Here is a 26331-nt window from a genome sequence, read left to right as displayed (position 1 = left end):
TCCCACCTGCAGTGACCCAGGGAAGCCAATTTGCAGCCATTTGTCCCACTTGGGAGGTTTCTGCTGAAAGAACTTGGGGCCAAATGTCTCTCCATGTCAGTATAAATTTCAACCTTCCCTGATTCATGCAACCCTTTTATAAACATAAAATGTCATTAGGAAGTTCCAAATAAATGTGGCCAAAAATAAAACATCCCAAGAGCAGTAACTTTAGAACATGCCTTTGCAAATGGCAGAGCCCTAGAGCTCCTGTTGTGGCTCAGCAGGTTAAGAACCCAACCGAGTGTCCGTGAGGATGTGGGTTCGATCCCTGGCCTTGCTCAGTGGGTTAAGGATCCAGCATTGCTGCCAGCTGCTGCTTAGGTCACAGTTGTGGCTCAAATCCTCAGATCTGGCATTGCCATGGCTGGCGTGGGCTGGCAGCTGCAGCTCTGATTGAACCCTTAGCCTGGGAACTTCCATATGCCTCAGGCATGGCTGTAAAAAGAAAAAAAAAAAAAAAGTTAGCACTCTGCCCCCATCAGATATATTCCCTTGGGTGGGAAGCCCTGTCCAAGATGTTAACACCTCCCTCTCTGGGCACCACAGCCCCGCCCACATGGGAACACACACGTGGGCACCCATGAGGGAGGGAAACCTGGCATGGCGTGGCAGGGGGCAAAGGGGGCCAGCATCTAGAACATTCGAATATAGTTGTTTTCTGCGGCCACCAAGCACACTGGGGGACCCGTTAGTGCTGAAGTCTCAACTCAGACTTCCAGGAAAGCTGGATGTGGACAAGAGGTTCTGGGGGAGAGCCTGAGAGGCGCTGGAACCAATGAATGTGAAGGCAGCAGCAGGCTTTCCAGCAGCAGGCGCATCCTTCCCTCGGCCCCGCTTTCCAAGGCCTCTCTCCCCAGAAGCCCAGCAACTCGCCCAGCTCCCCATTAACTGCCTCTGCCCCCATCTCCTAGGTGATGCTTCTGGGAGACTCGGGCGTCGGCAAAACCTGTTTCCTGATCCAATTCAAAGACGGGGCCTTCCTGTCCGGGACCTTCATAGCCACGGTCGGCATAGACTTCAGGGTGAGGTGGCTCCTCCTCCCAGCAGTGAGGGTGCTACCCTCTCCTCACCTGCCCTGGCTCCTCAGCACCTCAGTGGCTCCTCTGGAGGGCACCGCAGTGCTTCCCTAGGGACCCAAGAGGTGACCAGCTTAGAGGACTCTGGGCTTGGGATGGGGCATGTTCTTTGCCCCCCTAGAGAATGAGAAATGAGAGATGGACTCTTAAAATCTCACCACCACCACCACCACCCGCATTCCCACTGTGGCTCAGGGGGTTACAAGCCTGACTATATCCACAAGTTGTGGTGTAGGTCACAGACTCAGCTCGGATCTGTGGCTGTGGCGTGGGCTGGTAGCTGCAGCTCTGATTTGACCCCTAGCCTGGGAACTTCCTTATGCAGCAGGTGTGGCCCTAAAAAAAAAAAAATTCTGCCCCCCGAGCAGGGCAGACACATCCCACAGTGCAAGCTGAGCTTCCTGTCCTGCATCCCCCTTGCCCATTGCCCTCTGGCAAGACCTCCAAGGTCAAGGAGTCTTTCTGGAGCCCTCAGCAAGTACAGCACTGCACTTGGTTAAGAACTGGGCTGGCCCTGTGGGGAGAAGCAGCTGATCAGGCTTCCTCTCTCTCACCTTGATGAACCCATCTTTACAAATCAGCAAGGCAACACCAGCTGCGCCTGCCTGCTGAGGGCTCCCAGCCCTGCACACCCACAGGGGCTGGGAGAGTAAGGGTCTAACCCCAGAAGGGGAGCAGTCAGAGGCCCGGTGCCCCCTCCCAGTGGGAGGGGAACTGAGAGCAGCCAAAGGAAAGATGACCTTGCAGATGCAGGCTCTGAAGTCCCTGAAATGATGGTGGGCGCCCCATCCTTAAGAGGGCGGTGGAGTTCTCATCATGGCACAGTGGAAATGAATCTGACTCGGAACCATGAGGTTGCGGTTCGATCCCTGGCCTCACTCAGTGGGTGAAGGATCTGGCGTTGCCATGAGCTGTGGTGTAGTTTGCAGATGTGGCTCGGATCTGGCGTTGCTGTGGTTGTGGCATAGGCTGGCAGGCAGCTGTAGCTCCGATTCAACCCCTAGCCTGGGAACCTCCATATGCCGTGTGGTGTGGCCCTAAAAAGCCAAAAAGGGGGGCGGGGGCAGTTACAGCGATGAGGCTGAACTGGGAATGGACAGACAGGACTGGGGGAAGGGGCGGGACCCCAGTGCTCGGCCTGTGCCCTTTGCTGAGCCCCAGAGGAAGCCAGGCAGGTTCTCAGGCTCCCCCTGCCTTGGTGGGTTGTGCGAAGGGCAGATGAGGTCCCCATCAGGGCAGTGGGGGAGCCCAGATTGGGCGATCTGGTGGGAGAGGTCTCTCTGAGGCTCCCTCTCTAACCGTGGGGAGCAACCAGACAGGATGTTTGCTCTTCTGAAGGGTGCCAGCAGAACGCAGGGGCCCGGCCTCCCCCGCCCTCCGCACCCACCTCTCCCTCCTCCCGTCTGTCTCTCTTTCAGAACAAGGTGGTGACCGTGGATGGAGTGAGGGTGAAGCTGCAGGTGAGGTTTGGTTGGGGGGGCGGTGAGAGGATGGGGGGGGCCTGCTCTTCACCGCACCGCAGGAGGCCTGCGGCCCTGCCCTCAGCCTGGGGTAATTTCCTGTGGGGCCCAGGAGAGGAAATGGCTTTTGTTTGTTTGATGTCTGCAGAAAAAGCCGTTCCCAGGCACCCGCTCCTCTGCCCCGGGCAGCTCAAAGCGCCTCAGGTCAAGCTTAGGCTTCTCCACATCCTCCCCAGGTTCCTCTGGGGGCCTCCTCTGCTCTAGGAGGCTGGACACCCCGAGCCCCTGGGCTGGGGAAGAGGCAACAGCACTGAATGAGCTGGAGCGCTCGTTAGCCACAACCGTCCGGGAGCTCTTCAGATGCTCAGAAGCCTGTGAGAACCTAAAGAAGGAAACATCTCACCTCCCCACCCAGCTCTTGTGTGCGTGGGTTTCCTCTGCCCAGCACAGTCCCTGCCCCCGCCCCCTCCTGACCTGAGGTCTGTCCCTTCCTTCCTAGATCTGGGACACCGCAGGGCAGGAGCGCTTCCGCAGTGTCACCCACGCTTATTACCGAGATGCCCAGGGTAAGTCCTCCTGCAGCCCACCTGCCCCCCCAGCCATCCTTCTGCCCCAGGTCCCCCGTGTGACCTCTCTCTCCCCCTCCAGCCTTGCTCCTGCTGTATGACATCACCAACAAATCTTCCTTCGACAACATCCGGGTAGGTCCCCGTTACCCATCACTCCTAAGCAGGCAGGGAGGTGGGGGTGGCGGTGGGGGCGCTGTGCCAGCCAAGGCTGCTTCCTGCTTCCCGGGTGGGGCATGGAATACCGCTGCCTTGCCACCGTTAAAAACACCCGAGCCGTGACTCACACATAATAAACTACCCCTGGGTAGTTGATTGGCATGTGGGCACGAAGACCAGGCAGGCTGTTGTGTGCCCATGCCACTTGCTTTATCCCTGACTGTGATTCATGAGTCCATTTCATGACAAGACGTTCAGAAAGTCCCCAGCTCCACCCTGGACAGTTGCCCAAAGAAACCAAGGGGAGAGCCCAAGCAGAAAAGTCTACCCATCCATGCAGCCCAAGTTTCCAGAAAGTGACTCAGGCAGGCAAAACGAGTGGCTCTGCCCTCACAAGCCAACTATGAAATAGTTGAGACAGTAATTCAACAGATTCAAGCACAGACTATGCACAGCTCAGGAAAAGTTTTCTCAAAGGATTGACCAGCAAACTAGGGGAAGAAGGCATACGAAACAGCTTATAACTAGGTGGAAATCCATGGCACTCTTACTGCCACCTGCAACCCCAGGCTCCTGGCAGACATCACTAATCAATCCCAGGATTCTGGATCACTGAGCAAGCCCTTCTGTGGCCTTACCCTCCCCAGGAGGGCAGCCTGGGAGACTGCTCCCGACTACCAACTGATTCGGGAGATGGCCTCTGCCACCTCTATCTTCCGTAGACCTGGGAGTTGCATGGCAAGGGGTTAAGAGCTACTCAGGACTGGAGAGGCCAGAACAAAGATGCAGATGAGAGCACGCACAGGGCATCAAGTAGCCCGGGATGATCCACGGGGCAGCGGAAGGAAGGCGAGAGGGAAGAGCAGAGCAGACGCTGCTCGGCCTGGGCCGGGCTCAGCGTGCCCTCTCCCACAGGCCTGGCTCACTGAGATTCACGAGTACGCCCAGAGGGACGTGGTGATCATGCTTCTAGGCAACAAGGTGAGTGGCTCTGGGCCACGTCGGCCCACCCTTCTCCCACTGCCCCTGCATTAGCGCCACCCAGCTCCACAGCCACAAGAGTATTAGCTGGACATCCTTCCACCAAAGGATGCTTTCCACCCTCCAGTTCAGGAGTCAGACCTATCTGGAGGCTTCAGCCCATCTCATCTGCCCTCTGAAAGCTTTGGCAATGGCCCCCTGCAGGGAAAGGTCCAGCCGCTTCCCGAGAGATACAGGAATGGCCAGCTGCTCAGCCCCTATTAGATCATGGGGACTAGGTCCACGGAGGAAGAGCTAAAACTGGAAAGGGCTAACCTCAACTACTGTCACCCCTTTGAGGCTGGTCACTACCCCCTTGCCAGGCAGAGTTACCCACCTCCCTGAATTGGGGAGAGACCCCCCCCCCTGCTGGGAGCTGGGTAAGAGCCCAAAGACAACAGAAGCCTGGCCCCAGGCCCAGCGCCTCACCCACAGTCCCACAAGCCACCAGCAGAGGGCAGGCAGAAAGATGGGCTGGAGGAGCAGGAGAGGTGCCAGCGGGGGTCAAGGCTTCCTTCCCCGGCGTGACCCACTTGGGCTTAACAGGCGGATGTGAGCAGTGAGAGGGTGATCCGTTCAGAGGACGGAGAGATGCTGGCCAGAGTAAGTGACTGCCTGTCGCAGGGCGGGGGGGGGGGGGGGGGCAGCGGGAGGCGGGCCATTGCCGACACTCTCTCCCTGGCAGGAGTACGGAGTTCCCTTCATGGAGACCAGCGCCAAGACCGGCATGAACGTGGAGTTAGCCTTTCTGGCCATTGCCAAGTGAGCGCCGAGCCAGGAAGGGATCGTGCAGGGGAGGGTGGCGCCATCGGGGAATCCAGTTTGGCCTGGCCCCTGGCCCAGTCCTCGGGTCCAACTCCAGCCTGCATTCGGAGGCCCCCTTGCCCGGGGCCATGGGAGTGGGAGAACGCGCAGCTCGGCACTCCCCGCCCAGCCCGTTTCTTCCTTCTCTTCAAGGGAGTTGAAGTACAGAGCCGGGCGGCAGGCCGAGGAACCCAGCTTCCAGATCCGAGACTACGTGGAGTCCCAGAAGAAGCGGCCTGGCTGCTGTCCTTCTTGTGACTCCCCAGGGCCTGGGAGGCAGCCCCAGAGGCCCACCAGGACGCAGCCTGCTCCCTCAGACCTGATTTCTTCAGAGCGGTTGAGCCAATGGGGAGAGAGCTGGGGGACCCAGTGCACAGCCCCTCGGTCCTCCCGCCCCTACCCCAGTGCCCGTAGCTTCTCTGCGTCCCCAGGGAGGGTAAAGTATTTATATGTCATTTTAATGATACCGAATGATATCGAAAGGGCACCATAAAACTGAAAAAGGGACCCGGTGGCCCTTTTGCCTTCTACTCCTAGGACTTGGGGGCCCAGGCCACCCTCCTAGCCACGGGGAGGGTGGTATTGCTCCAGCTCAGCACCAGGGGGCAGTGATGCACTTCTGGGGCATGAGGGCAGCTAGTGACCCCGTTCCCAACCTTCAGCTGACAAGAGGCTGAGCAGACCCAAGCCTTCATTTCCTCAACTCCCCAGAGAACAATCTTCCCCAGTAAAACAGGGCCTTTGTCCTGGGAGCAAGATCAAAGCCTGGGGGGCAGATAAGAGATGTGTAGATTGGGCCCCGGCTCCCTGGGAGAGGGAAGAATGGAGTAGCAGAGATTAGGTCTGTCTGTTGGCTACCTCTGGCCTTCCTGGCCCCTCCCCCACTCTGGGAGGTGTACCCCTTCTCCTCCAGCCCACAAGCAGCTATAGTGCTTCTATTGGATAAGAGCCAGATCGAGAGAAAGCCCTGGCTCCCGGAGCAGGTGGCAGGCAGACGCGAGCAAACTTCACCCCCTGTGTATCCCCCAAGTGCCGCCTCCTCCTTGACCACCCACACCCTCTTCTTCCCAGACAGCCATCAGGGCCCTAACTGCTTTGTCTCCCTTTCTACTGAGCCAGGTTAGTGAGTAAGAGGTCATCCCTCATCCGTTCCTGGGGTATGCGAAACAAGGTCATGTCAGGTGGCTAAGACTTGGGTGGGGAGAGGGGCAGCAAGGAGTTTTTGTGGGGCCAAGGTCACATGTCTCCCAAAGCCCTGACCCCAGCAAGGGGAAGAGGGCAGGAGACACGCAGATTATGACCTAGAGGCACCTTTGCTTGAGCTCTTGACGCCAGGGGCAGGGGAGCGGGGTGAGAAAGGTATGCGCTGCACATTTCTCAGGCTACTGCGTTTGCTTTCAAGGCAGAAATCTTGCTCTCTGAGCAGAGTCAGCAGCTCTGATGGGCCTGACAGGCCGATAAGGAAGCTCTCCGAGGCCTCTCCCAGGCAGAGCAGGGAGGAGCCTGACCTTGCAGGGGATCTTCTGGGGCACAAGGCAGGTCGCAGACAATCCAATCACCTAGGCTGCTCCGGGCCTTTAGCATTTGTGTATTCCAGAATTAAACTACAGTATTTTGGAAAGTACACCCTGTCCGCTGCTTTCTGCGGTGCACATAATGTGTGTGTGGGGGAGGGGGCGCGGAGATCATGCTGAAAGCATTGTTGTTGCTTATCACTGACTGCCAAAATCATTTGATCCTCATCCTTCAATGTCCCCAGCTGGTCACCTCACCCTTAACAGACCCAGCCTCTCATCTGAAAGAAAGAATTGAAAGGTCTCCCTTTCAGTCCTCATCATTTTTCTTTCTCGGATGAAAAAAGCCAAGACTCCTTTTCCTGTGGACTGCACCCCGAAATTGGTTACCTGTGTTCTGCCTCTCCCCGCCCCCACCTCCCTAGGCAAAGGCTGACGCCAATGCCACACCATTGCCCTAGGTGTCCTGTTTTCGACAGGCAGCTCTCTCCTCTCTGCTGAGCCCTCACATTGTCCCCGCGAGGATCCAGCAGGTCCTGGGACAGCGCACAGTGACCCTGCAAACGGGAAAATACCATTATTCAAACCACTCTGTCGGGTCCGAGGTGGACCTAGGTCTTATTCGTGGGGTCTCCGGACGGGAGCGGGTGTTCCTGGCAACAGTTGCCCCTACTCCCACCTCCAACGGCAGCTGCACATTTTAGCTAAAGTCTGTCCAAACGTTAGTCTCCTTTACCCACGGGGTGGCTCTGCTCAACCCCCGACACAGGTGGGAGGAAATCAGAGCAGATCCTGCAGGCCGCTCTGCCCAGTACAGGAACTCGCTCCCGCCTCCTTGTGCCCCCGCCTCCCCGCTCGCGCCTCAACTCCAGCCACTTGGTAACAAACACTTCCACTTCCTGAGCTCTCTTTCTTCTCCCGCCGCGGGGCGTCTCACAGAGCGCAGAGTCCCGCCCCTGCGCACTCCCATTGGCCGGTGTTGTTCACCCGGCCAGAGCGGCCCCAGTTCGTGGCCTCTGATTGGCCCTCGGTGGTCCACACCCTCTGCGCGGCCCCGCCCCCGAAATAAGGGGCCGGGTCGGGTTCTGGAACTCTCAGACGCCGCGCGGGGCGGGGATTGGTCTGAACGTTGCGAACTCTGCTCCCAGCATTTCGCCGCCCCGGCTCCCGGGACACCTGCTCTCTCTCAGGTCCCGCGGCGCCAGGTTTCCCCTCCGCTGTCGTTCTCGCCACCCCCGCCCGCAGGGTAGGGAAAAGGGTTGGACCATCCCGTCTCCGAACTCTGCTTCGCGCCGCTGAAGGCGAGATGAGCGCGGACTCGGCGGCCGGGGCACCCTTGCCCCGGCTCTGCTGCCTGGAGAAGGGTCCGAACGGCTACGGCTTCCACTTGCACGGGGAAAAGGGCAAGGTAGGCCAGTTCATCCGGCTGGTGGAGCCCGGCTCGCCGGCCGAAAAGTCGGGACTGCTGGCCGGGGACCGGCTAGTGGAGGTGAACGGCGAGAACGTGGAGAAGGAGACCCACCAGCAGGTGGTGAGCCGCATCCGGGCCGCACTTAACGCCGTGCGACTGCTGGTGGTCGACCCCGAGACCGACGAGCGGCTGCAGAAGTTGGGCGTCCAGGTCCGGGAGGAGATGCTACGCGCCCAAGAAGGGCCCGGGCAGGCCGAGCCGCCGGCCGCCACCGAGGCGCAGGGGGCTGACAGCGAAAATGAGCCGCCGGCCGCCACTCCGGAGCCGCACGAGGCGGAGAAGAGCCGTCAGGAGCCAGTAAGCGTGGGCCCGGGCCGGGAGGCGAGGCTGGAACCGAATGGGAGGGGGAAGAGTGGGGAGACCCAGGCGCCCCGGACGCCCGGCCCTGCTCCCGCCTTGTCTTTCTGAAACTCGATCCTCAAGGGGGAGACTGCTTCCGCCCGCGGATCGGGCGAATTGGCAGTTGCAGGCTTGAGGCTGCGACTCACGACCCCTACTCCTCTCCCCAGACTGGGCTGGGACCCCGAGCGTCTTGGCCACTTGCACCTCTTGTCCCTTGGCCTGTGGGAGTAGGAGTCAGAGAGGGCGGCGCAAGGGAGCCCAGTCCCCTTTTCCGCACTCTGTTGGTGGCGTCTGCTCCCGTCCCTTGGGACCCCCAGTCCCACCTCAGGCCCGCCGGACTGACCAGCTGCCTTCGCCGCCCCTGAGGGTGGTGAATGAAGCTGGGCTGAAGTGAGAGCAGCCCTGACTTCCAAGAACTAAAGGAATAACTACCCCCTCTCCGTGTGGCGCCCCGATGGGAGGAGAGGGGTTACCGACTGCGTTCTCCTGTCACTTCCCCCATTCCCCATAGCCCGCTGGCGCGTGGATCATTAACTGCAGCCTGGCTGGACTTCATCCTCCTCCTAGAGTCTGGTGTGACTTCTAAAAAGGAGACGCTCCACCACCGCAGATGATGTGTGGGGGTGGGGTGCGTGCGGGGAGGAGGTGCAGAGGCGTCTGGTGGGAGTGGGTGGCGGCTCTGTCACCCAGGAGGATTTATGATTCTCAGGAATGTGAGGAGTAAGCGCTGGCTTGTATCTGGGAGCAGGAGGGAAGACCTTGGAGGAGGAGAAATGGCTGGGGGAAGGGGGGGGAGTGGTCCAGGGTCATTGGACCGTAATAGCAGCCAGCATGTCACCACAGGCAGGTGCCCTTGCCCTGGCATCAGCTGTGTTACTCCAGTCCCCAGACAGCAAGCAAGCTGGTTGTTTTTTTGCCCATGTTTGGTGTTTAATGAGTCCAGTTTGGATTAGTTGCAGGGGTTGGGGGCAGAGGGAAAACAGGACTTGCCCTGATCCTCCTGTCCCCTGAGAGTGACGGGGAAGGCCTCGCGGCAAAACTGGGGAGCAGGGCCTGGACCTCCCCAGGGCCCATTTGGCTTGTACCAGCTCTCCACCTGCTGGCGGGGGTGTCCCTGGTGCCAGTACAAGCCTCCCTTGACAGAGAAAGGGCACAGTTCAGCCTTTAAGGTAGAAGGTGGAGCCTGAGAAAACCAACTGGTTTGGTGGAAGTGAGGTCACCTGGAGCCCTGTCCGGACAACACTGGGTGCCAGGGCCGCCAGGCTCCTACTTCCTGCCACTGCCCAGCTGGCATCGGCAAGGGTTGGGGCAGGGTCAGAGCACCCCTGGTGGGGTTTGACACCAGGGAACTGGAACTCACGACCTCTGGTCCCAGGCAGAAATCCAGTTTGAACTTTGTGCTGAGTGCATCAATTTGCCATTCCGTTTTTTTGTTTTCTTTTTTTTTTTTTTTTGGACTTTGGCACTTTCACAAGCAACCCGCCCCCCCCAGGTTGCGGTCATGTTCGGCTCCTCCCAGTGCCCTTTTGGTTTCGCTGCTGGGTGCGGGAGGGCCTGCGGGGAGGTAGAGGACAAAGAGCTAGAATAGAGGCCTGGCCTAGCACGTGCACCCCCCATCAGGCCTTCTGGAAAGGCAGCTCTCTGGGTGAGCACAGAATCAGATTCCCTGCATTTGTGTGTGTGCTCTGTGGGGCCCCTAGAAGGGAGTGAGACCCCCAGCCAGTCCCCAGCGACATCGTCACCAGGCCTCTTGGGGTTTCAGGTCACCAAGCAAGTCAGAACTTCTCTGTGCCATGGTTCTCCCATCTATAGAATGGGGGTGTTGGTTTCCAGTGTCACCTGCCTTCTCTAGAATTTTCCAAATAATGGGAAGTACTTGAGCCCCTAGTGGGTGCTGGACAGAGCTCCTTTTACGCCCAAGCGTTTGAATCCCAGCTCTGAGTGAGTGAGCTGGGGGTCCCTCAGCCTCTGCAGAGCTGCTCAGCAGCGTTGATCCCTCTGGTAGGAAGTTCCTGGCGTGGGAGCATGCAGGTGACCCACCCTGCCTTTGAAAAAAAAAATGTATTAATAGACATCAAACATTGTTCCTCAAAAGGCATCTCTTTCATCTCTTATGTACAGCATTGATGGTTACTGTTAGTTTTCGTCTGAATTCGTTTGCAAAGTGAGGGCTGTTAGAGCATCTCCATTAGTTCTCAGACGTGGAGAAGGTGTTCGTGGGAGAGTGTCACACAGAGTGGGTGGCGGGTGACATCTCATTGGGAGACCAGCCTGGGTGGTGCCCAATGCAGGGCAGAGGGTGAGGGGCGCCGGCAGTACTGGTGCTTCGAGCCCAGCCCATCTCCACGCACAGGGAGGGGCGCAGTGGCACCCCTGCCCGCAGCCTCCCACAGTCACTGGATGGGGCCTCAACCCTTGAGCTTGGCGCCCATCACAGGGGCCTCGCGGGCCCCCCATCTGCAGCTGGGCCACCCCCAGCCACGTTTCTCAACCAACCTCTCTAAGCTTCCATTTCCTCTTGCGTAAACTGGGGGCGACAGGAGTGGCCTCATGGGGTTGCCAGGGCTGCCTGGGGCGGTCCGGAAAGCCAGTAGCTTGGGGCCTCAGCACTAAATAGGTGCTCAGTAAACGTTTTTGCTGGGATCTGGATTAATAAGTGTTTTCCTGAGAGTTTCACATGCTCATCCAGGGGGGACAGCTGGCCCTGGATCTGCCCCTGTCATCGGGCACACACAGCTGTGGCCAAGCCTGGCGTCTGCAAGTGCTCAAGCACAGGTCGCTGTTTTTGAATAATCCTGTGTTCCCCAGCCCTTCACAATCTGCCAGGCTCCTTGCCACGGCCCTCCTGAGCCCCCCAGTCCACCAGGCCACCCTGAGGGGCCGGCTTCCCTCCCAGCATGCCCTGCGCTCTGAGTCTTCGCCTCTGACATTTGCACGTGGGGACCCTTAGTTCCCTTCTTCGAGGGGCCTTTCCTCCACCCCACAGGACTTAAAAGCTCATCTCCTCCCTGTCCTTTCCTCCTCTGAACACACGGTATCCGAATCCTCTGAATCATCCATCTGTTCACGTCCCCTCCACCACCTCCTGCCCGAGTCCCAGAGTCCCAAGGGCAACAGCTGAGGATTACTCCTGTTTATCTCCCCTGGCTCCTAGTCGGGAGGGGCCCAATAAATAACTTTTGCATGAATGAATGAACGCATTACAGCCATCAGGGACCTTTGTCCGAATCCATCAGCCCAGCCCACCTGGGCCTGCTCTGGCCTCGCGCACACCCAGAGATCAGAATTCCAGATAGAGCCCACCCGCTGCTCCTCTTCCTTGCCTTCTAGCAGCTTCCACTTTAAAACTAGAAAGCGGGAAGGCTGGGCTTAGGGGACCGCTGGAGCAATACGTGCGTCTCAGCCCAGCTGCCCGCCCGCTGGCTCTGGGGTCCTGAGTGTTCTCTGTTCCCTGCAAGCCTCAGCTTCTGCCTCTGTGAAATGGGGACCCCGCCCCCCACCCAGGGTTGTAGAGGATGTTCCAATGAGGGTGGGTTCTCACCAGACCTGACTGTGATCCCAGATGTGATCCCAGATGCAGGGACAGGGCAGGCACCCCAGGCAGCAAGGCAGGGGTGGGGGAGTGGGTACAGTTAGCGGGCAGCTCCCACCCCCTTTCCCACATTCCCATTTCACCCAGACCAGGGCGGAGTCTGCAATGCAAGCGCAGAGCAGGCTTGGAGCTGCAGGATGTTTGGATTTGGAATGGACAGGGTTTGTGTTCCTCCTTTAAGCCGCATACTTGGGATTTCTCTCTCCCTGGGGCAGCCCCCTGCTTAATACCTTCTGGTTCCTCTTCAGTTCTGGAGACGATTCTCCTTCTCAAGGAACCCAGAGGGTCTTGATGGCGCCCTTCTCCCCCTCTCTAGGCCCCTCCTCCCATGGGTTCCCTAGGAATCAGGGGCCTAGCCAAGATCCTGTGGGTGCTGCAAGCCTCTTACGGGGGAAACCAGAGCCCTAGACCCCAACACCAGGAGCGACTCTTAAGACAGCGAGGCCCTACCGGGAAAGGCCGTTCAAATTCCTACTGGGCCTGCTAGTTGCCCAGCCCTGTGCCGGAAAGATATTGACACGCATTTCATTGATTTTTTTTTTTTTCCCCCTCCTCACAACCCTGCAAACCCTAGGTATTATTTTCTCTGTTTCGTAAGTTGATAAACAGTAAATACATCATAGCTATTATTTGTGTCTGGCAAGCTGCACTGCCCTAAACACGCCTTATCTCTTCTTCAGTCCACACAACCACCCTGTGAGGCAGATAAGAGCCCCACTGTCTATATGTGGACACTGAGGCTCCATCACTTCAGAGGGGTGGCCCCAGGGTTCCCAGCTACTGAGGTGAGGACTTTGTAGGCAGCGGGGGTGGGGCTGAGAAGCCCGCTGCTCTGACTCCAATGTCTGCACCTCCATCCAGCCGCTAGCTTGGGCTGTGCTTGAGGGTCTGACTCTCCAGCCAGGTGTCTCTGCCCATCAGGTTCTGGGCCACACCCGGGCCATCACAGTGGCATCAAGTCAGGCTGCTTGAACCAACTCCCCACAAGGGCCCAGGACTCCCAGGTGCTCTGTCCCCAGGAGGTGTCAGCAGAGACGTCAGCCTTGATGCTGATGGACAGCCTTCACCCAGAAGGCCGTCCTGGCCCCATCCCTTCTCAGGGGATGGACTTAGCCAGGAGTCTGGTGACCACTCCCAGGTCCTGAGAACCTGCCCTTGCTCTCCTGTAGCACAAAAGGCGCCCCCAGAGGCTGACCTGGACTGTTGGCCTTGACCTTCCTGCCCCACCTGTCAGGGCAGGACAGCTCACCATGTCCCCGGGCCCCTAGACCTACACCTAGTTTAGATTCCTGTGCCCTGAAAAGCACCAGTGGTGCGAAAGTCCCAGGTCTGGGTTCCAGTGGCGCTCAGGGCTGAGGGACTGAGGCCAGAGCCCTGGCTTCCCAGGGCCAAAGCCTCCAGCCTCTCCCTGTACTTGTCTTGAGGTCATGATGCCAGTTGAAAGAGCAAAGGCTGGTAGATGGAGAAGAGGCTGGGGCTTCCTCAGGCAGCCTGCTGGCTGAGAGGGAGTGTGCTGAGGTCTCTGGGGGCCTTTTTGGCAGCCAGTGACCACATGTGGCTCTTAGCACTTGGAGTATGATCTCAGCTGAAAAATGCTGAGTGTGAATTGCACACCACATTTTGAAAACAAAGTACAGATAAAAGGATGTAAGCTAGCCCAGTAATAACTTTTTTTCCCAGGGCCACACTCACAGCACATGGAAGTGCCCAGGCCAGGGATATGAGCTGAGCCACAGCAGTGACACACTGGGTCCTTAACCACTAGGCCACCAGGGAACTCTTCATTTTACTTCTTAATGTAGCTACTAGAAAATGTTACCTGCCTGACTGGCATTCGGTTTCTGTTGGGCAGTGCTGCTCTGGGTCTGAGTTCAGAGCCTACCCTCCTCCTGCCAGCTGTGTGTACCTGAGCAATGCATGCCATCCGTTGGACCTGAGTTTCCTCATCTGTGGAGTGAGGGCAATAATACCTTCCTTGCAGGGTTATTATTGGGTCTCTATGAGAAAATACATTTATAAAGCCCTAGTGCTGTGCTTGGTCCATACAGAGTTAAGTGCTCTCTAAACAGCAGCTACAGGAGTTCCCATTGTGGCTCAGTGGGTTAAGAACCCAACATAGTGTCCCTGAGGATGCGGGTTCGACCCCTGGCCTTTCTCAGTGGGTTAAGGATCCAGCATTGCCGCAAGCTTGGATCTGGTGTTGCGGTGGCTGTGGCATAGGCTTCAGCTGCAGCTCCAATTCAGCCTCTAGAGCCCCTAGCCTGGGAACTTTCATACGCCACAGGTGCAGCTGTTTTAAAAAACAGAAAAAAAGCTAAATGGCAGCTGCTATTTGTTATTTCAAGAGAGCCCCAGTTTCACAAGCTCCAAGAAGTTCCTTGCAGAGCCTCTAGGGACAACCCCCAGGAGTGAAATTGAAATCCAGTGGCTTTTGGCAGGAGGGTGAGGGATGCTGGTGGAGAGCCTGCGGGGGCAAGTGGGCATGGGGAGGCCAGCCTGGATGGCATCCAGCCGGGCAGCAGCCCAGCTACCAGCCCGCTCCGTCCCAGGCTTGCCCAGCCCTGGGGAGACCTGAGCCAAACTCTCTGCCAGGTGGATCTCGGGCCAGCACCGGGGAAAAGAGCCAGAGGTAGAACCTGGCTCGGGGCCTCTCCGTGGGCGTGTCAGAGAAGCAGCCCCTCTGTATCATCTGGCTCCCTCCTGGAGCACACCCTGCGGGGCTTCAGAGAAGGGCCTTTCTGCTGAGAAACAGCAGGCCCAAAATCAAGGGCCAGAGTTGCTCGTTTTTTGTGGGTTTTTTTTGTCTTTTCTAGGGCCGCTCCCGCAGCATATGGAGGTTCCCAGGCTAGGGATCCAATTGGAGCTGTAGCCGCCGGCCTACGCCAGAGCCACAGCCACGTGGGATCCGAGGTACATCTGCGACCTACACCACAGCTCATGGCAACACTGGATCCTTAACCCACTGAGCGAGGCCAGGGATCGAACCCGCATCCTCATGATTCCTAGTCGGATTTGTTAACCACTGAGCCACGACGGGAACTCCAGAGTCGCTCCTTTTTTGCAAAGGGTGGTGTCCAGCATCCCTCAGTAGAGCATAGGATGGGGTGTGTATGTGGCGGGGGGTCTTCCAGGGTGAAATGAAGCCACATCAGTGGCAGCCAGGCCCTCGGTACCTCCCCTTGGGTGAGGAGATGATGCTTTTCAGCCTAGAGCCCTGGACACTGGCCAGCGGCCTGAACTCCTGGTCACTTCCCAGCCTGCTCTAAGGACAGTACCCCCATGCTGCCCAGTCACACGTTATCCCCAGGCAAAGCCAGCTTACTCCATCCTGGTTTCCTTGAGGAGCTGGCGCCAGACCCAGCCTGTGTCTCCAGAGCCCCATGGAAAGGGACTGAGTTTCTTCGCAGGTTAGCCTTGGTTCCTTACCCCATATACCCACCCCTCCCCCGGGACAGTCAGGACCCCCCCCCCATCATCCCCACCCCCCTTTGGGGGCTGATTCCTCCGCATGGGGCAGCAGGGTACCTTTCTCATCTTATTTGCATAAACTGGAGCCCTTGGCTGGCTGGGCTGGGGGAAGGGCAGTCTTGGGAGGTGACAGGTCACCTCTGTTGTTCCCCTGGCCACCCCAGTGATCTTCCTGCTCCTCCAGCCCCCCCTCCTGGGGCCGAGAGCTGGCTGGCCTGTGGGAAGCAGCCGACTGTTTTCTATAGGGCCTATCACCATGACACCGGCCAGGGAGGGGCTGGGCCCGGTGGGGCGTTGGCCCCCAGCTGCCCTCCCAGAGGGGGAGCAAGGAGCGGGCCTGGACCTGCTCCCCAGAGACGGTCACCGGGATTAGAGTATCGACTTTCCCCAGCTTTCCAGGTGGCTGCTGGTGGCGCCTATTGAATTCCGTGCCCAACGTCCGCTCCCTGGGCTGCGTGGGTGGAGGTGACAGGGCGGCCACTTGGGGTGGGCTGGGCTCCCTGGCCAGCGGGGTGGGGCGGGCGGGGGGGAGACAGAGGGAACAGCCAGGGCAGGCCTGTGCAAGGGTTTGGGACAAGTTCCCATGGAAAGCATCCTGGAGCAGTTCTCTTGGCGGAGTCTTTTCTGGAAAGCGGGTCTGGCACCATCTGACAGTGAGAGACACAGCCCCACGCAGCCCCCAGCCGCCCCAGCCCATTTGCACGGCCGCTCTGCCACCACGGCCTCATAGCCTTCCTCTCACTCCCCAGTCTCTGCCAGACTCCTTGCTGAGCAGATCCTGGGTTTTACTTCCAGCTGTCATCATCTCTGTTACCTTCTCCACCAGAGGCTCTGAGCCCTCTGATACCCTGTCGCCCTTGAAGTCACCCCGCCTCCAGCCCCGGACCCTTCTGGAGCTGCCGCCACGGCACAAGGCCTCTCCTGAGCTCCTGGGGGCCATGTACCAGGCCCAGGATGTCCTGGACGGTCCACTTACCCCCTTGCCCGAGAGGCCGAACCCAGGCCCCGCCCCAGCTCTGAGGATGCAGGCCCGGAAGCAGTGATGACCAAGATCTGGCTGGGGGCCTGACCCCTCCCTGTTTCTCCTCTCAGTGCGGGGCCTGGAGACCACACGCCCTCAGGACCCCTGACAGCACCCGCTCCACACGGGCTGGGATGGGCTGCTTGGATGGCTGACTCAGCAGCTGGCAATGACACCTCCTGCAGGCTGCTGGGGGAGGGGTGGAGAGAAACTAGGCTGGTCTCCCAGGAAGGGCGGGAAGCCCCCTCCCCTGGGAAGGAAGGGAGCCTTCAGGGACTCGGGAAGGTGGGAGCCAGGTGGGGCTGTATTTGCTGAATGCTTTGGAAAAAACCTGGGGCTTCCTTGCCCCTCTGCCCAGCCTCCCCCACAAAGCAACAGAGCCAGTCCCAGTGCCCAGGGAGGAGCCAGGCCTGCCATTTCCCCAACTTTTCATGGCTTGGTGCTGGCAGAAGGGAGTGAGCTGCAAAGCAGGGCCTGCAGCAGCGGCGACAGGTCACCAGGCAAGCACGCCAGGGACCCACCAGGGAAGCCTGCAGCACAGAGACCCATCCTGGGGCAGCAAGTGCAGCCTCACCAGCCAGGAGAGCCCCTGGAGCCACCCGGCTTGCCCACTGCCGCGCCCCGGGCCCCGGCCGAGGCACCCGGAAGGAAGCCTGGGAAGGAAGCCTGTGGTTTCATCGTCATCTAGCACCTCCCAGCAGAGACGCAGTCAGTGTTTGCAACTTCTGCTGAGTCCTCGGCTCCAAGGGGGCCTCCGCCCTGCCCGGACTCGGGTCCTTCCACGGATGGTGGAAGGAGCACGGACTCTGAGCCAGAACAGTGCCTGAGCCCAAGCCCGAGCCTAGAGCAGAGGTCTGGCTCCCCTGCTGTGAGCATGATGTTTCCACATCTTGGGGATGGGGTGGGGGGAGCAGAGACCTCAGAGCCCCCCTCCCCCCGCCCCCATTCACCCTCCTCACTTTCTCAGGGTGACTGGGAGCGCAGCCTGGCTGGGGCTGAAAGTTGAGCCTGCCCCCGTAGCAACTGGTCGGACCTGTTCCTGCTCACCTGGGCCTGGGGAGGGGGGCTGGGCTGGCCGCTCAGGGAGGGATCAGCTTGAGGGGAGAAGAGCCTCACTCCCGGAACTGGATGCAGGAGGGCGGGAGGGGCTGCCCCCCCATAACGGGGTGGCAGTGGGGGTGTCATCCGCGGGGGATGGGCTCTGCCACGAGGAAGAGGAGGGGGATGGGGGAACCGGGGAGAGGAGGGTGCCTCCGTGGGACCCCCGCTTTTTGCACCCCTGAACTGTCTGATGTGGTTTGGGATGAGGGGAGCCTGGTGGAGTGCGGCCTCTAGTCCTGATGAGGGTAAACTCAGCCTAACCGCCCCCTCACTCCCTCCTTCCTGTCTTGGCCCCTCCACACCCCCAACCAACATCCTGAAACGGGGAGAGAGGCCCGCCCAGGCATCTAGAGGCAAGCAGAGTCACCCTTGGCCACCTCCCTGCCCCGCAGAGCCGCGGGGTGGGGACCGGGGCTCCACCACAGATGGGAGCTGCCTCCCAGGGCTGGCAGGTTGGGGCAGGAGGCCCTGCGCCCTCGGCTTTTCCACTCCCAGCGGGGGACTGAGGTTTCAGAGCAACCCGGCACCCCGCCCCCAGTATCTGACTTCTCAGCTTCTTGTGACCGTTTGTTACCGTTATGGCAGCAAAGTCACGTGGGCACGAGGACCTGAGAACGGTTGTGACCTCGGGGGGACCTCCTGGCAACGCTGGGAGGCAGGTGCATGAAGAGCGGTCTATAAACAAGGAACCCAAGGAACCCGAGGCTCCGAGAAGGAAATTACTTGCCCCAGGTCACATCGCTCATTAGCTGGAGCCTGGGCCCTGACTTCAGCTCCTTGCCTGGCATCTGCCTAGGAGGTGGGGGAGAGGAACCCCAAGTCAGTCCTTAGGCTCAGGCCCCCCTCACATCATCCGTCCTGTAAACGTGCTGGGTCCCCTTCTCCAGGCCGTGGTCACAGCCACACAGTGCTCCCCTGAGCCCAGCCTTGCTTTTCACACCCACCCAGCCCCACATTCAGTCTCCTTGGAGGCCCACAGGGTCTTGGGTTCTGTTACTGCCTCTGCTCTCAGCCTTGGTTCTGCTAGTGGGGTGTGCTTGTCCTGTCCAGGACCGCTGGCTGTGCCTCCCCCAGGTCTGGGTCATCCAGCCCCCCAACTCCCTTTAGGCTGGGCCATTTGGTTTGGTGACATGCTGACTAGCTTGGAGTGAACACCTGCCCTTGCGTCCCCTGCTGCAGAGAATAGGGTACAGAGCAGGTGGGACTCCCCAGTCACATGTCCCGGGTACCCAACCAGGCTGGCAGGGCTGTCACCCCACCCCTCCGGGAAGGCCAGACTGAGCCATCAGCTGGGAGGGATGAGGTAGAAATCAAAATAACATAATTAGGAATTCCCATTGCGGCTCAGTGACAATGAATCCAACTAGTATCCATGAGGACACTGGTTCAGTTGCTGGCCTCGCTCAGTGGGTTAAGGATGTGGTGTTGCCGTGAGCTGTGGTGCAGGTCACAGGCACATCTCAGATCCTGCGTTGCTGTGGCTGTGGTGTGGGCCGGCAGCTGTAGCTCTGACTCGACCCCTAGCCTGGGAACCTCCACATGCCTCAGGTAGAGCCCTAAAAAGAATAGAAAAGGGATGGTCAGGGTCCCCCAGGCAGTGTGCTGCAATGGGGGGTCCCAGGCCTTCCGAGTCCCGGGCCAGCACGCTCTCTCCTTGCTGTGAGGGATCTTCCTCGTCTCCCTGGGGGAGGTGGGGTCACCGGAGCTGGAAGGACAGAACCAGGACGATGTACGATGGCCATGGCCCTTCCTTTCTCCCCACAGCGTGAGCTTCGGCCTCGGCTCTGCGCCATGAAGAAGGGCCCCAACGGCTATGGCTTCAACCTGCACAGTGACAAGTCCAAGCCAGGCCAGTTCATCCGGGCAGTGGACCCAGACTCGCCCGCTGAGGCCTCAGGGCTCCGGGCCCAGGACCGCATCGTGGAGGTAATGCGGCTTGCCTGCTTCCTGGGGCTCTCCCCTCCTGACCTCCAGCCCTGCACAGCCATCACACCACCTGCCCCTGGCTTAGCAGCTGTGCCCTTTCAGTGGGTCCCCCTCCGGGGCCCGGGCAGCCCAGAGATGCTGAATAGATGGAGGAAGGAACGGGGGGCGGCGAGGGCTGGGGGCAGATTGGTGGGCAAGAGGGAGGAAGGAAGGATGGGTGGTGGACAGATGGACAGGGAGGCTGAACGAACGCCTTCTTTCCTGCCCCATCTCCCCTGGGGTCTGCTTCGCCCGGCACACACACCGGGCCCCCCATTCACCCATCCATCCAGGTAGATGTCTGGGGCCACCGCCGAGTTTCACGCTGCCTGAGGCTTCTGCGCCAGGCGCAGGGATGGGGCGGGAGGGGGACATCCTTCTCTGGGGGCGGGGGGGCGGGGGTGCTTGGCACACTCTCGCCCTCGCACTCGTCGGGAGAGGCAACGTGAAGCAAGTGCCTTGGGCACGTCCCAGAATCTCAGTCTTAGAACCTCGGTGCGGGAAGATCCGCTCTCCCAAGACTTCTCATTTTACACGTGAGCAAACCAAGGCCCAGAGAGGGAAGCGGCGAGGAGAGCGGGGGCCCCACCCAGCCTCCTAGAGCTCTCCCGTCCCGTCTGTCACAGCTGTGTTTGTTCAGTCTCGGCGGGATATTTTCTTTGGCTTTTCCCACGTGTCCCGCCTCCCTGTCTGACTGTCGAGTGGGAGGACCGCTTGGCCTGGCTCAGGAGTCTCCGGGCAAGCGGGGCTGAGTGTCCCCAATTGCCAACTGGCGAAGCACAGAGAGGACCCCTCGTACCGCCTCCATCTGTTCCCCTTCCTCCCCCACAGGTGAACGGGGTCTGCGTGGAGGGCAAGCAGCACGGGGATGTGGTATCTGCCATCAAGGCTGGTGGGGACGAGGCCAAGCTGCTGGTGGTGGACAGGGAGACGGATGAGTTCTTCAAGAAATGCAAAGTGATCCCGTCTCAGGAGCACCTGAGTGGTGAGCTGCATGGGGCGCCCGGAAGTCCCCCGGGATGTTGGCCAGTGCTCTAGACTTTTCTATGACCCGAGCCAAGAGAAGCGGGCGGTGTGGGTTGGGAGAGAGGGTCAGGGAGAGGAAGAGGCATTGGGTGTCTGAGGATGGCATATGATGGCAGAGGAGTGGCATGGGAGCTGACACAAGGGAGGGCAAGGTGAAAGGGAGCGGCTGATTCCTTCCCAGGCCAAAGCTGCAGCACCAGAGGGAGGCTGGGCCCCCACCTTCCACCCCCAGCAAGTTCTTCCTGCAGTGCTGAGGCAAGGGAAGGGTTAACTCTGGGGCAGCTTCCAGCCTTTGCTTGGTCATTGGAGTCCAATGACAGGGGCCCAGGGCCTCCCCTTCCCTTCTCTCAGGTTGTCTTGGAAACCCAGGCTTGCTGGCTCTGGAGAGCGGTGGGTCCCTGGGCCCCTGCCCTCCCCATCCCCCACATCCCCCTGCCAAGCCTGGCACCTCCCTCGCCCCAGCCCAAGCCAAATGGGGCAGGGCTACTGCACCCGGGTGGGGAGGAGTTGAGCGGTGCTCTGCTCCCTGGCCCGGACTTTCTCCCTGGGAAGATGGCTCCTGGGTCGGGTGGGGAGGCCGATCCTCTTCGGACTTTACAATGGGTGGGGTCCTCCCTGAGGGCCGAATCTGTCACGGAGGGGTCCACACAGAGGTCCTGCCACAGACCTGGACCCCTGGCTGGAAGGGCCCAGTGGGTCCCGGGGGTTCCTAGAAGCAGGTGTGGGTCCCTTAGAGGTCCCTAGAGGCTCTGGGTGTGGGGTGGGGGGGTAGCACCTTACTGTTGTTTCCCAAGGTCATGGAAACCAGACAGCTCAGTTTATCCCCTTCTTCAGTAAGGGGGAGACTGAGGCCCAGGGCAGCCCCCAATGCCAAGCCCATGCTCTTGGTGACATGGTGGGAAGACACAGCTGAAATCTGGATTCCATTCGGCTCCTCGCCCACCTCCCCCTGCCTCCCCCAGCTTCCTTCTCCCACACCCGCCAGTCTCCCTGTTGCAGGGCCACCTGGGGTGGGTCCCCTTCCTTGGTGTCCCTCCTCCCACCTGGATGTAACTTCTCTGCATGGAAGGGAATGTCCCCTCCGGGGGCTGCTTGGGGGGAGTTGGGAGTGAGTGTCCCTGTGCCTGTGGGAAGGCTGTGGGTGTCGAAAGGAAGGAAATAGCGAGAGTCACCATGTCTCCTGTCCGTCTGCCCGGGCCCCGGTCTAGGGCAAAGGGACAGATGCACACTGATCTAAGACACCCTCCCAGGCTGGCCCACCCCCAGCGATGGAACAGCCCCCTTCGCAGCCTGGTGGGGCCTCTGCCCTGGTGAGCCGGGGAGGGGGAGCCCAGGACGCTGCCCTGAGCCCTCTTGTCCCCCTCATCGCCGCACTCGCAGGGGGAGGTGGGTTATTTTCTCTCACAGCTGCTTCAGGTACTAATCATAACCAGGGTGTGGTTCCAGTCCTGGTGACACCCGGGAGGAAAACTTGTTCCTAGGCCTGCCCCAGGCCCTCCGAATCAGAAACTCTGGTTCCAAAGCCCAGGCATCGGTATTTCTAACAAGCTTCCCAGGTGGTTTGGTAGGCAGTTCGCCTGGAATTTCAACCCCATCTAGGACGGTGCTTTTCAAACAACTCCTTACTCATCAGTGGTTATTGAGATTAATTAAGTAGACAGAGACCAGCCTTTTTTTTTTTTTTATTTTAAGGCCACACCTGCGGCATGTGGAAGTTCCTGGGCTAGGGGTTAAATCGGAGCTGTAGCCACTGGCCTACGCCACTGTTACGGCGACAAACACCAGATCCCAGCCGCACCTGTGACCTACCCCGCAGCGTGCGGCAATGCCAGATCCTTAACCCACTGAACAAGGCCAGGGATCGAACCTGCGTCCTCACTGAGACGTCATTGTCCTTAATCTGCTGAGCCACAATGGGAACTCTTTTTTTTAAATGAGACTGAATAGAAAATATCAAAGAGCATTGCCATGTAGTAAGGACAAGTTGTTTGGTTAAACCTCTGTCACACACACACGCGCGCGCGCGTCATCTATGTGGGTGCCGGGTTATCAAAATGTTGAATGTACTCTTCATGGGTTGCAGTCAAGAGACTTTTAAACATTGACCTTGGGGAACAAGATGTATTTATCCGCCTGAAGGTCAGAACTTCCGCTGCTGCCCCGCCCCACTCCCCTGGCGTTCTCCAGAGCTTCTGACTCACCTGTGCCCTTTCCTCCCTCACCTAGGTCCCTTGCCCGAGCCCTTCACCAACGGCGAGATCCAGAAGGTAAGGCAGACCCCTAACCACTTCTCTGGCTCTCAGTCCTGGTGCTGAGAAGGGTGCAAGGTGCACAGTTGGGAAGAGGGCAGAGTCTGGCTCAGGTTGAAACTCCAGTTTCCAGGCTGCTCCCTGCTGAGCCCCAAGCTACAGCGCTGCCTGTATATTCCTCGGTCCCTGCCTGGGGCCAAGGCAGTCAGGAGGGAGAGGCCTGGCCGGGCCCCTCTGCAGCCCGCCTTCCTGGGTGCCAGGCTCCGCCTCCACCTCCCCACGTACAGAGGCGGCCATTCTTTCCCCCAAGAACAGAGCTTCAGTGTCTGGCCGCGCGCTCCCTGCCCTGGCTACTTCCAGGCTGGAGAACAAAGCCCCTCCTTCGGGCAGAAGGGAAGAGGAGGCAGTGGAGGCTGGGGGAGAGATGATGAGGCCAGGCGCCAGCTGGGATCAGGAGGAACCCAGGCAGGAGCTGAGCGCCAAGCTGGGTCCCTGGCCGAGGCCTTCGCTCTGGGACAGGCCAACTTGGGGTCCGGACCACAGAGCCGGAGGTCTCTGCACAGTCTGTGAAGAGCTTCCCTTTCCCAGGGCTCCTTTCTGGGGACACAGCAGAGGGGCGGCCCTAGACTGCCTAAGCCTTCTGTCACTCCATCTGTGGGTCTAGAACCCTCAGCCACCTTATTCCTTCAAAGCCCTTCTCGGCTGCTTTGGGGTCATGGTTTCAAGAATCCTGGGGTCAAGTCCAAGTAAACAGGTGGGCTGCAGGAGATTCAGGGGGCATCACATGTGATCCCTGGTGTCCCCACACTCCAGGAAGCCCTTCCTTGGTCTCGTCCCCAAAGAGGAGTCAACTCCAAAGACTACGTTGGGAGGGCGGGGTGGGGGGTGAGCAGTTCAGCTAATCCCATCGTGGTCCCTCCCGCCGGTGGTGGAACCAGGCTGCCTTCTGATCCTTGGAAGAATGTAAAAACACAAATCCCCGAGGGGCCCCGGCAGGCTCAGGCAGCGGGGCTCTGGGGGCAATGGCAAGGACTTCAGTGGCACCTCTCAGATCAAGGCGCCCGTCTGCCCCGGGAATGCCCTCCCTCGCTCAGGACTGCCTGCCTCATCCCCTCTCACCCTCACCCCTGCTCTGCTCTGTGCCAGGAGAACAGTGGGGAAGCCCCGGCCGAGGCAGCCTCCGAGAGCCCCATGCCCACCCTGGCCAGATCCACCTCCAGTGACACCAGTGAGGAGGTAGGCTGGCCGGCTGGGCGGGCGGTGGGGTGGCACTGGGTTACAGGAAGCCTGGTCCCCGGCCACGCTCTTTTCCTGGCACACCAACCTGCCTTGGAGGTCACATGCTGAGCCACGTTCTGTTCTTGTGACCTGGCTTCCCTGGGCACTGCCCCAAGGGAGCCACCTCGCTGAGGCACTCACTCCTGCTCTCTGCCACCTCCTCCTCCTGACAGCTCAATTCCCAAGACAGCCCCAAGAAAGAGGACACGGCAGCCTCATCTACCTCCTCCTCCTCCGACCCCGTCCTGGACTTCAACATCTCCCTGGCCGTGGCCAAAGAGAGGGCCCATCAGAAGCGCAGCAGCAAACGGGCCCCGCAGATGGACTGGAGCAAGAAAAACGAACTCTTCAGCAACCTTTGAGCGCCCCCTGGCACCAGCCACCAGGAAAGCTGGCAGGGCCAGGCCCGCAGCGCCACACCCCAGCTTATCTCCTCCTTCCCACTCACCCCCGAATCGACATACCGATCAGCACCAGCACCCCTTCTTGGCAAATCTGATTTTTCTAGAGAATTATGTTCTTCCCCTAACTTGCGGGAAGGTGACCCCTTCTCCCCCCCACCGGGTGCTTCAGCCTACCAGGTGTTCCCTGGCCACCGTCTGGGGACATCTCTGGGACCTACGCCGAACAAGGAGCATGGGATTGGGCGAGAGGTCACCCTCCCTCACGACCCCAAGTGGTGACTGGGTCCGGGATTGATCAAGGACTCAGCAACATCTCGAGTGGACAGGGGGGCATCGTCCCGAGAGCTGTGGCTCGGGCATCTTAGTTTGGTTCCTTTGATTTTTTTAAGTGCAGGATCACAGAGTTGAGAGGGACTTTCGAATCCTTGATTAACATGATCTTCCATGTTGCTGTGTCCAGGACATAGTGGCCTTAGCCTTCGACTTTGTTTCTGCTTCCACCCTGTGACCTGGGAATGTGGGGAGGACCTGGCCACTCCCCCGCCCAGCCCTGAGCCAGGCGCGATTGTAAGGAAACTATTGAAATTCAACTGGTTTCTCCACACCGCCTCAGCCTCTGTGTTTTCCTTTAGAGCTCTGTCCATGGGTGTTCCCAGGGTGGCCTCTAGCTGAAAGGGTAGGGTACAGCTGGAGGGAAAGGCTGGTCCAGGGCTCCCTGTGACCCCGAGGCCAGGAGTGGCCGGTTGGGTGGCTTTAACCAGAGCCTAGAGCCTGTAGCTGTCTGGGTGGCCAGGCCAAGCCTGGGTTCCGTGGGAGGACCTGCCTGGCCCCATGTGCTTGGCTGGCTGGAGTGGGGAGTGGGAGTTGAGACCCAGGTGCTCAGAGAGGCACCGCGGATTCCAGGGATGTTGCAGGTGTAAATCCAAGATGGAGCCCCACTGGGAGAGGGAAGGCTTGGCGGTAATTTTTCTGTCCACAGTGAGGAGTCCCAGGAGGGGCCTGAGCTGGCCCCAGATACTCCCTTGATCTTATCTGGCCGCAGACCTGACTGGAGGGACTTGGGGAGAACACAATGGGGCCTGGGACGTGCTTGCAGCAGGTAGGGTGGAGAAGACTTTCCAAGGGTGAAATGCCCTCCTCCATAAGGGACCCAGGTCCCTTACACCTCTGGCACCTGAGGCCACATCCTGGAGATCTGCCAGGTGGCCTGCCAGGTTCCTGGGCAGGTGCTCAGAAGGAAGGGAAGTTGGCCCTGGCTCTTCTCCACCCAACCAGGAGACCAAGCAAGGTTCCTGGGACCAAGGAGAACAAACCAAGAAGGGAGATAGTGAAGCAGGGAGGGGACCCATGGAGCCCTCAGGGTTAAGAGAAGGACAAATCACTATCTGGCCATCTCTACCTGGTTAAGATTTGAATTCCACCACTGTTCACAGGAACCTTCCAAAACCCTTACCACAATACCAATCACAGTTAGGCTGGGCCTGGAGGGGGGGGCACCCCACCCTTGCCACCACACTTTGACCCCTGATGGAGGTCCCTGGCACGTGAATAGCCTGATGACTGCCCCACAGCGCTGTGGAGGGACCCCTCCCACCTCACCTGCTGGGTGGGGAAACCCTAAGGACTCTGACTGTGATTAAGCTGGGGACAGGTGGCAGGAAGAGGAAGCTCAGTGGCGGAGGGGCCAGGGGCCCCAGCACAAAGCGTTTATGTCTTAGATTCCAGGCGTGGTCTGATGTGAACAGAAGGCCTGGGAGTGGGGAGTCCTCAGCC

The 26331-nt window shown here is 59.5% G+C and overlaps 2 protein-coding genes across 4 annotated transcripts in view; both read left to right on the top strand.

Moving 5' to 3' along the window:
* RAB37 (RAB37, member RAS oncogene family) overlaps window positions 1-6751 on the top strand; it is a 51131-nt gene extending 44380 nt beyond the window's left edge. For 2 of the 3 annotated variants that reach the window (XM_013980771.2, XM_003131228.6), the window contains 7 exons: window positions 2537-2578; window positions 3078-3144; window positions 3227-3279; window positions 4219-4284; window positions 4870-4926; window positions 5009-5085; window positions 5281-6751. In XM_013980771.2, the coding sequence (XP_013836225.2) occupies window positions 2537-2578; window positions 3078-3144; window positions 3227-3279; window positions 4219-4284; window positions 4870-4926; window positions 5009-5085; window positions 5281-5620 (702 nt within the window). In that variant the 3' untranslated portion in view covers window positions 5621-6751. Of the gene's footprint in view, window positions 1-953; window positions 1065-2536; window positions 2579-3077; window positions 3145-3226; window positions 3280-4218; window positions 4285-4869; window positions 4927-5008; window positions 5086-5280 lie in introns of all 3 variants that reach the window. The other variant, XM_003131227.6, reaches the window with a different exon arrangement.
* SLC9A3R1 (SLC9A3 regulator 1) lies at window positions 7747-25148 on the top strand (the record flags this gene model as incomplete). The annotated part of the gene is given in 6 exon segments (NM_001143724.1): window positions 7747-8409; window positions 19401-19562; window positions 20433-20586; window positions 22854-22894; window positions 24023-24112; window positions 24328-25148. Coding segments are annotated over 6 exon segments (1098 nt in total). The 3' UTR covers window positions 24517-25148.

Source organism: Sus scrofa, chromosome 12, assembly GCF_000003025.6.
Source record: "Sus scrofa isolate TJ Tabasco breed Duroc chromosome 12, Sscrofa11.1, whole genome shotgun sequence".
Lineage (NCBI taxonomy): Eukaryota > Metazoa > Chordata > Mammalia > Artiodactyla > Suidae > Sus > Sus scrofa.
This window is presented reverse-complemented; position numbering and strand designations above follow the sequence as displayed.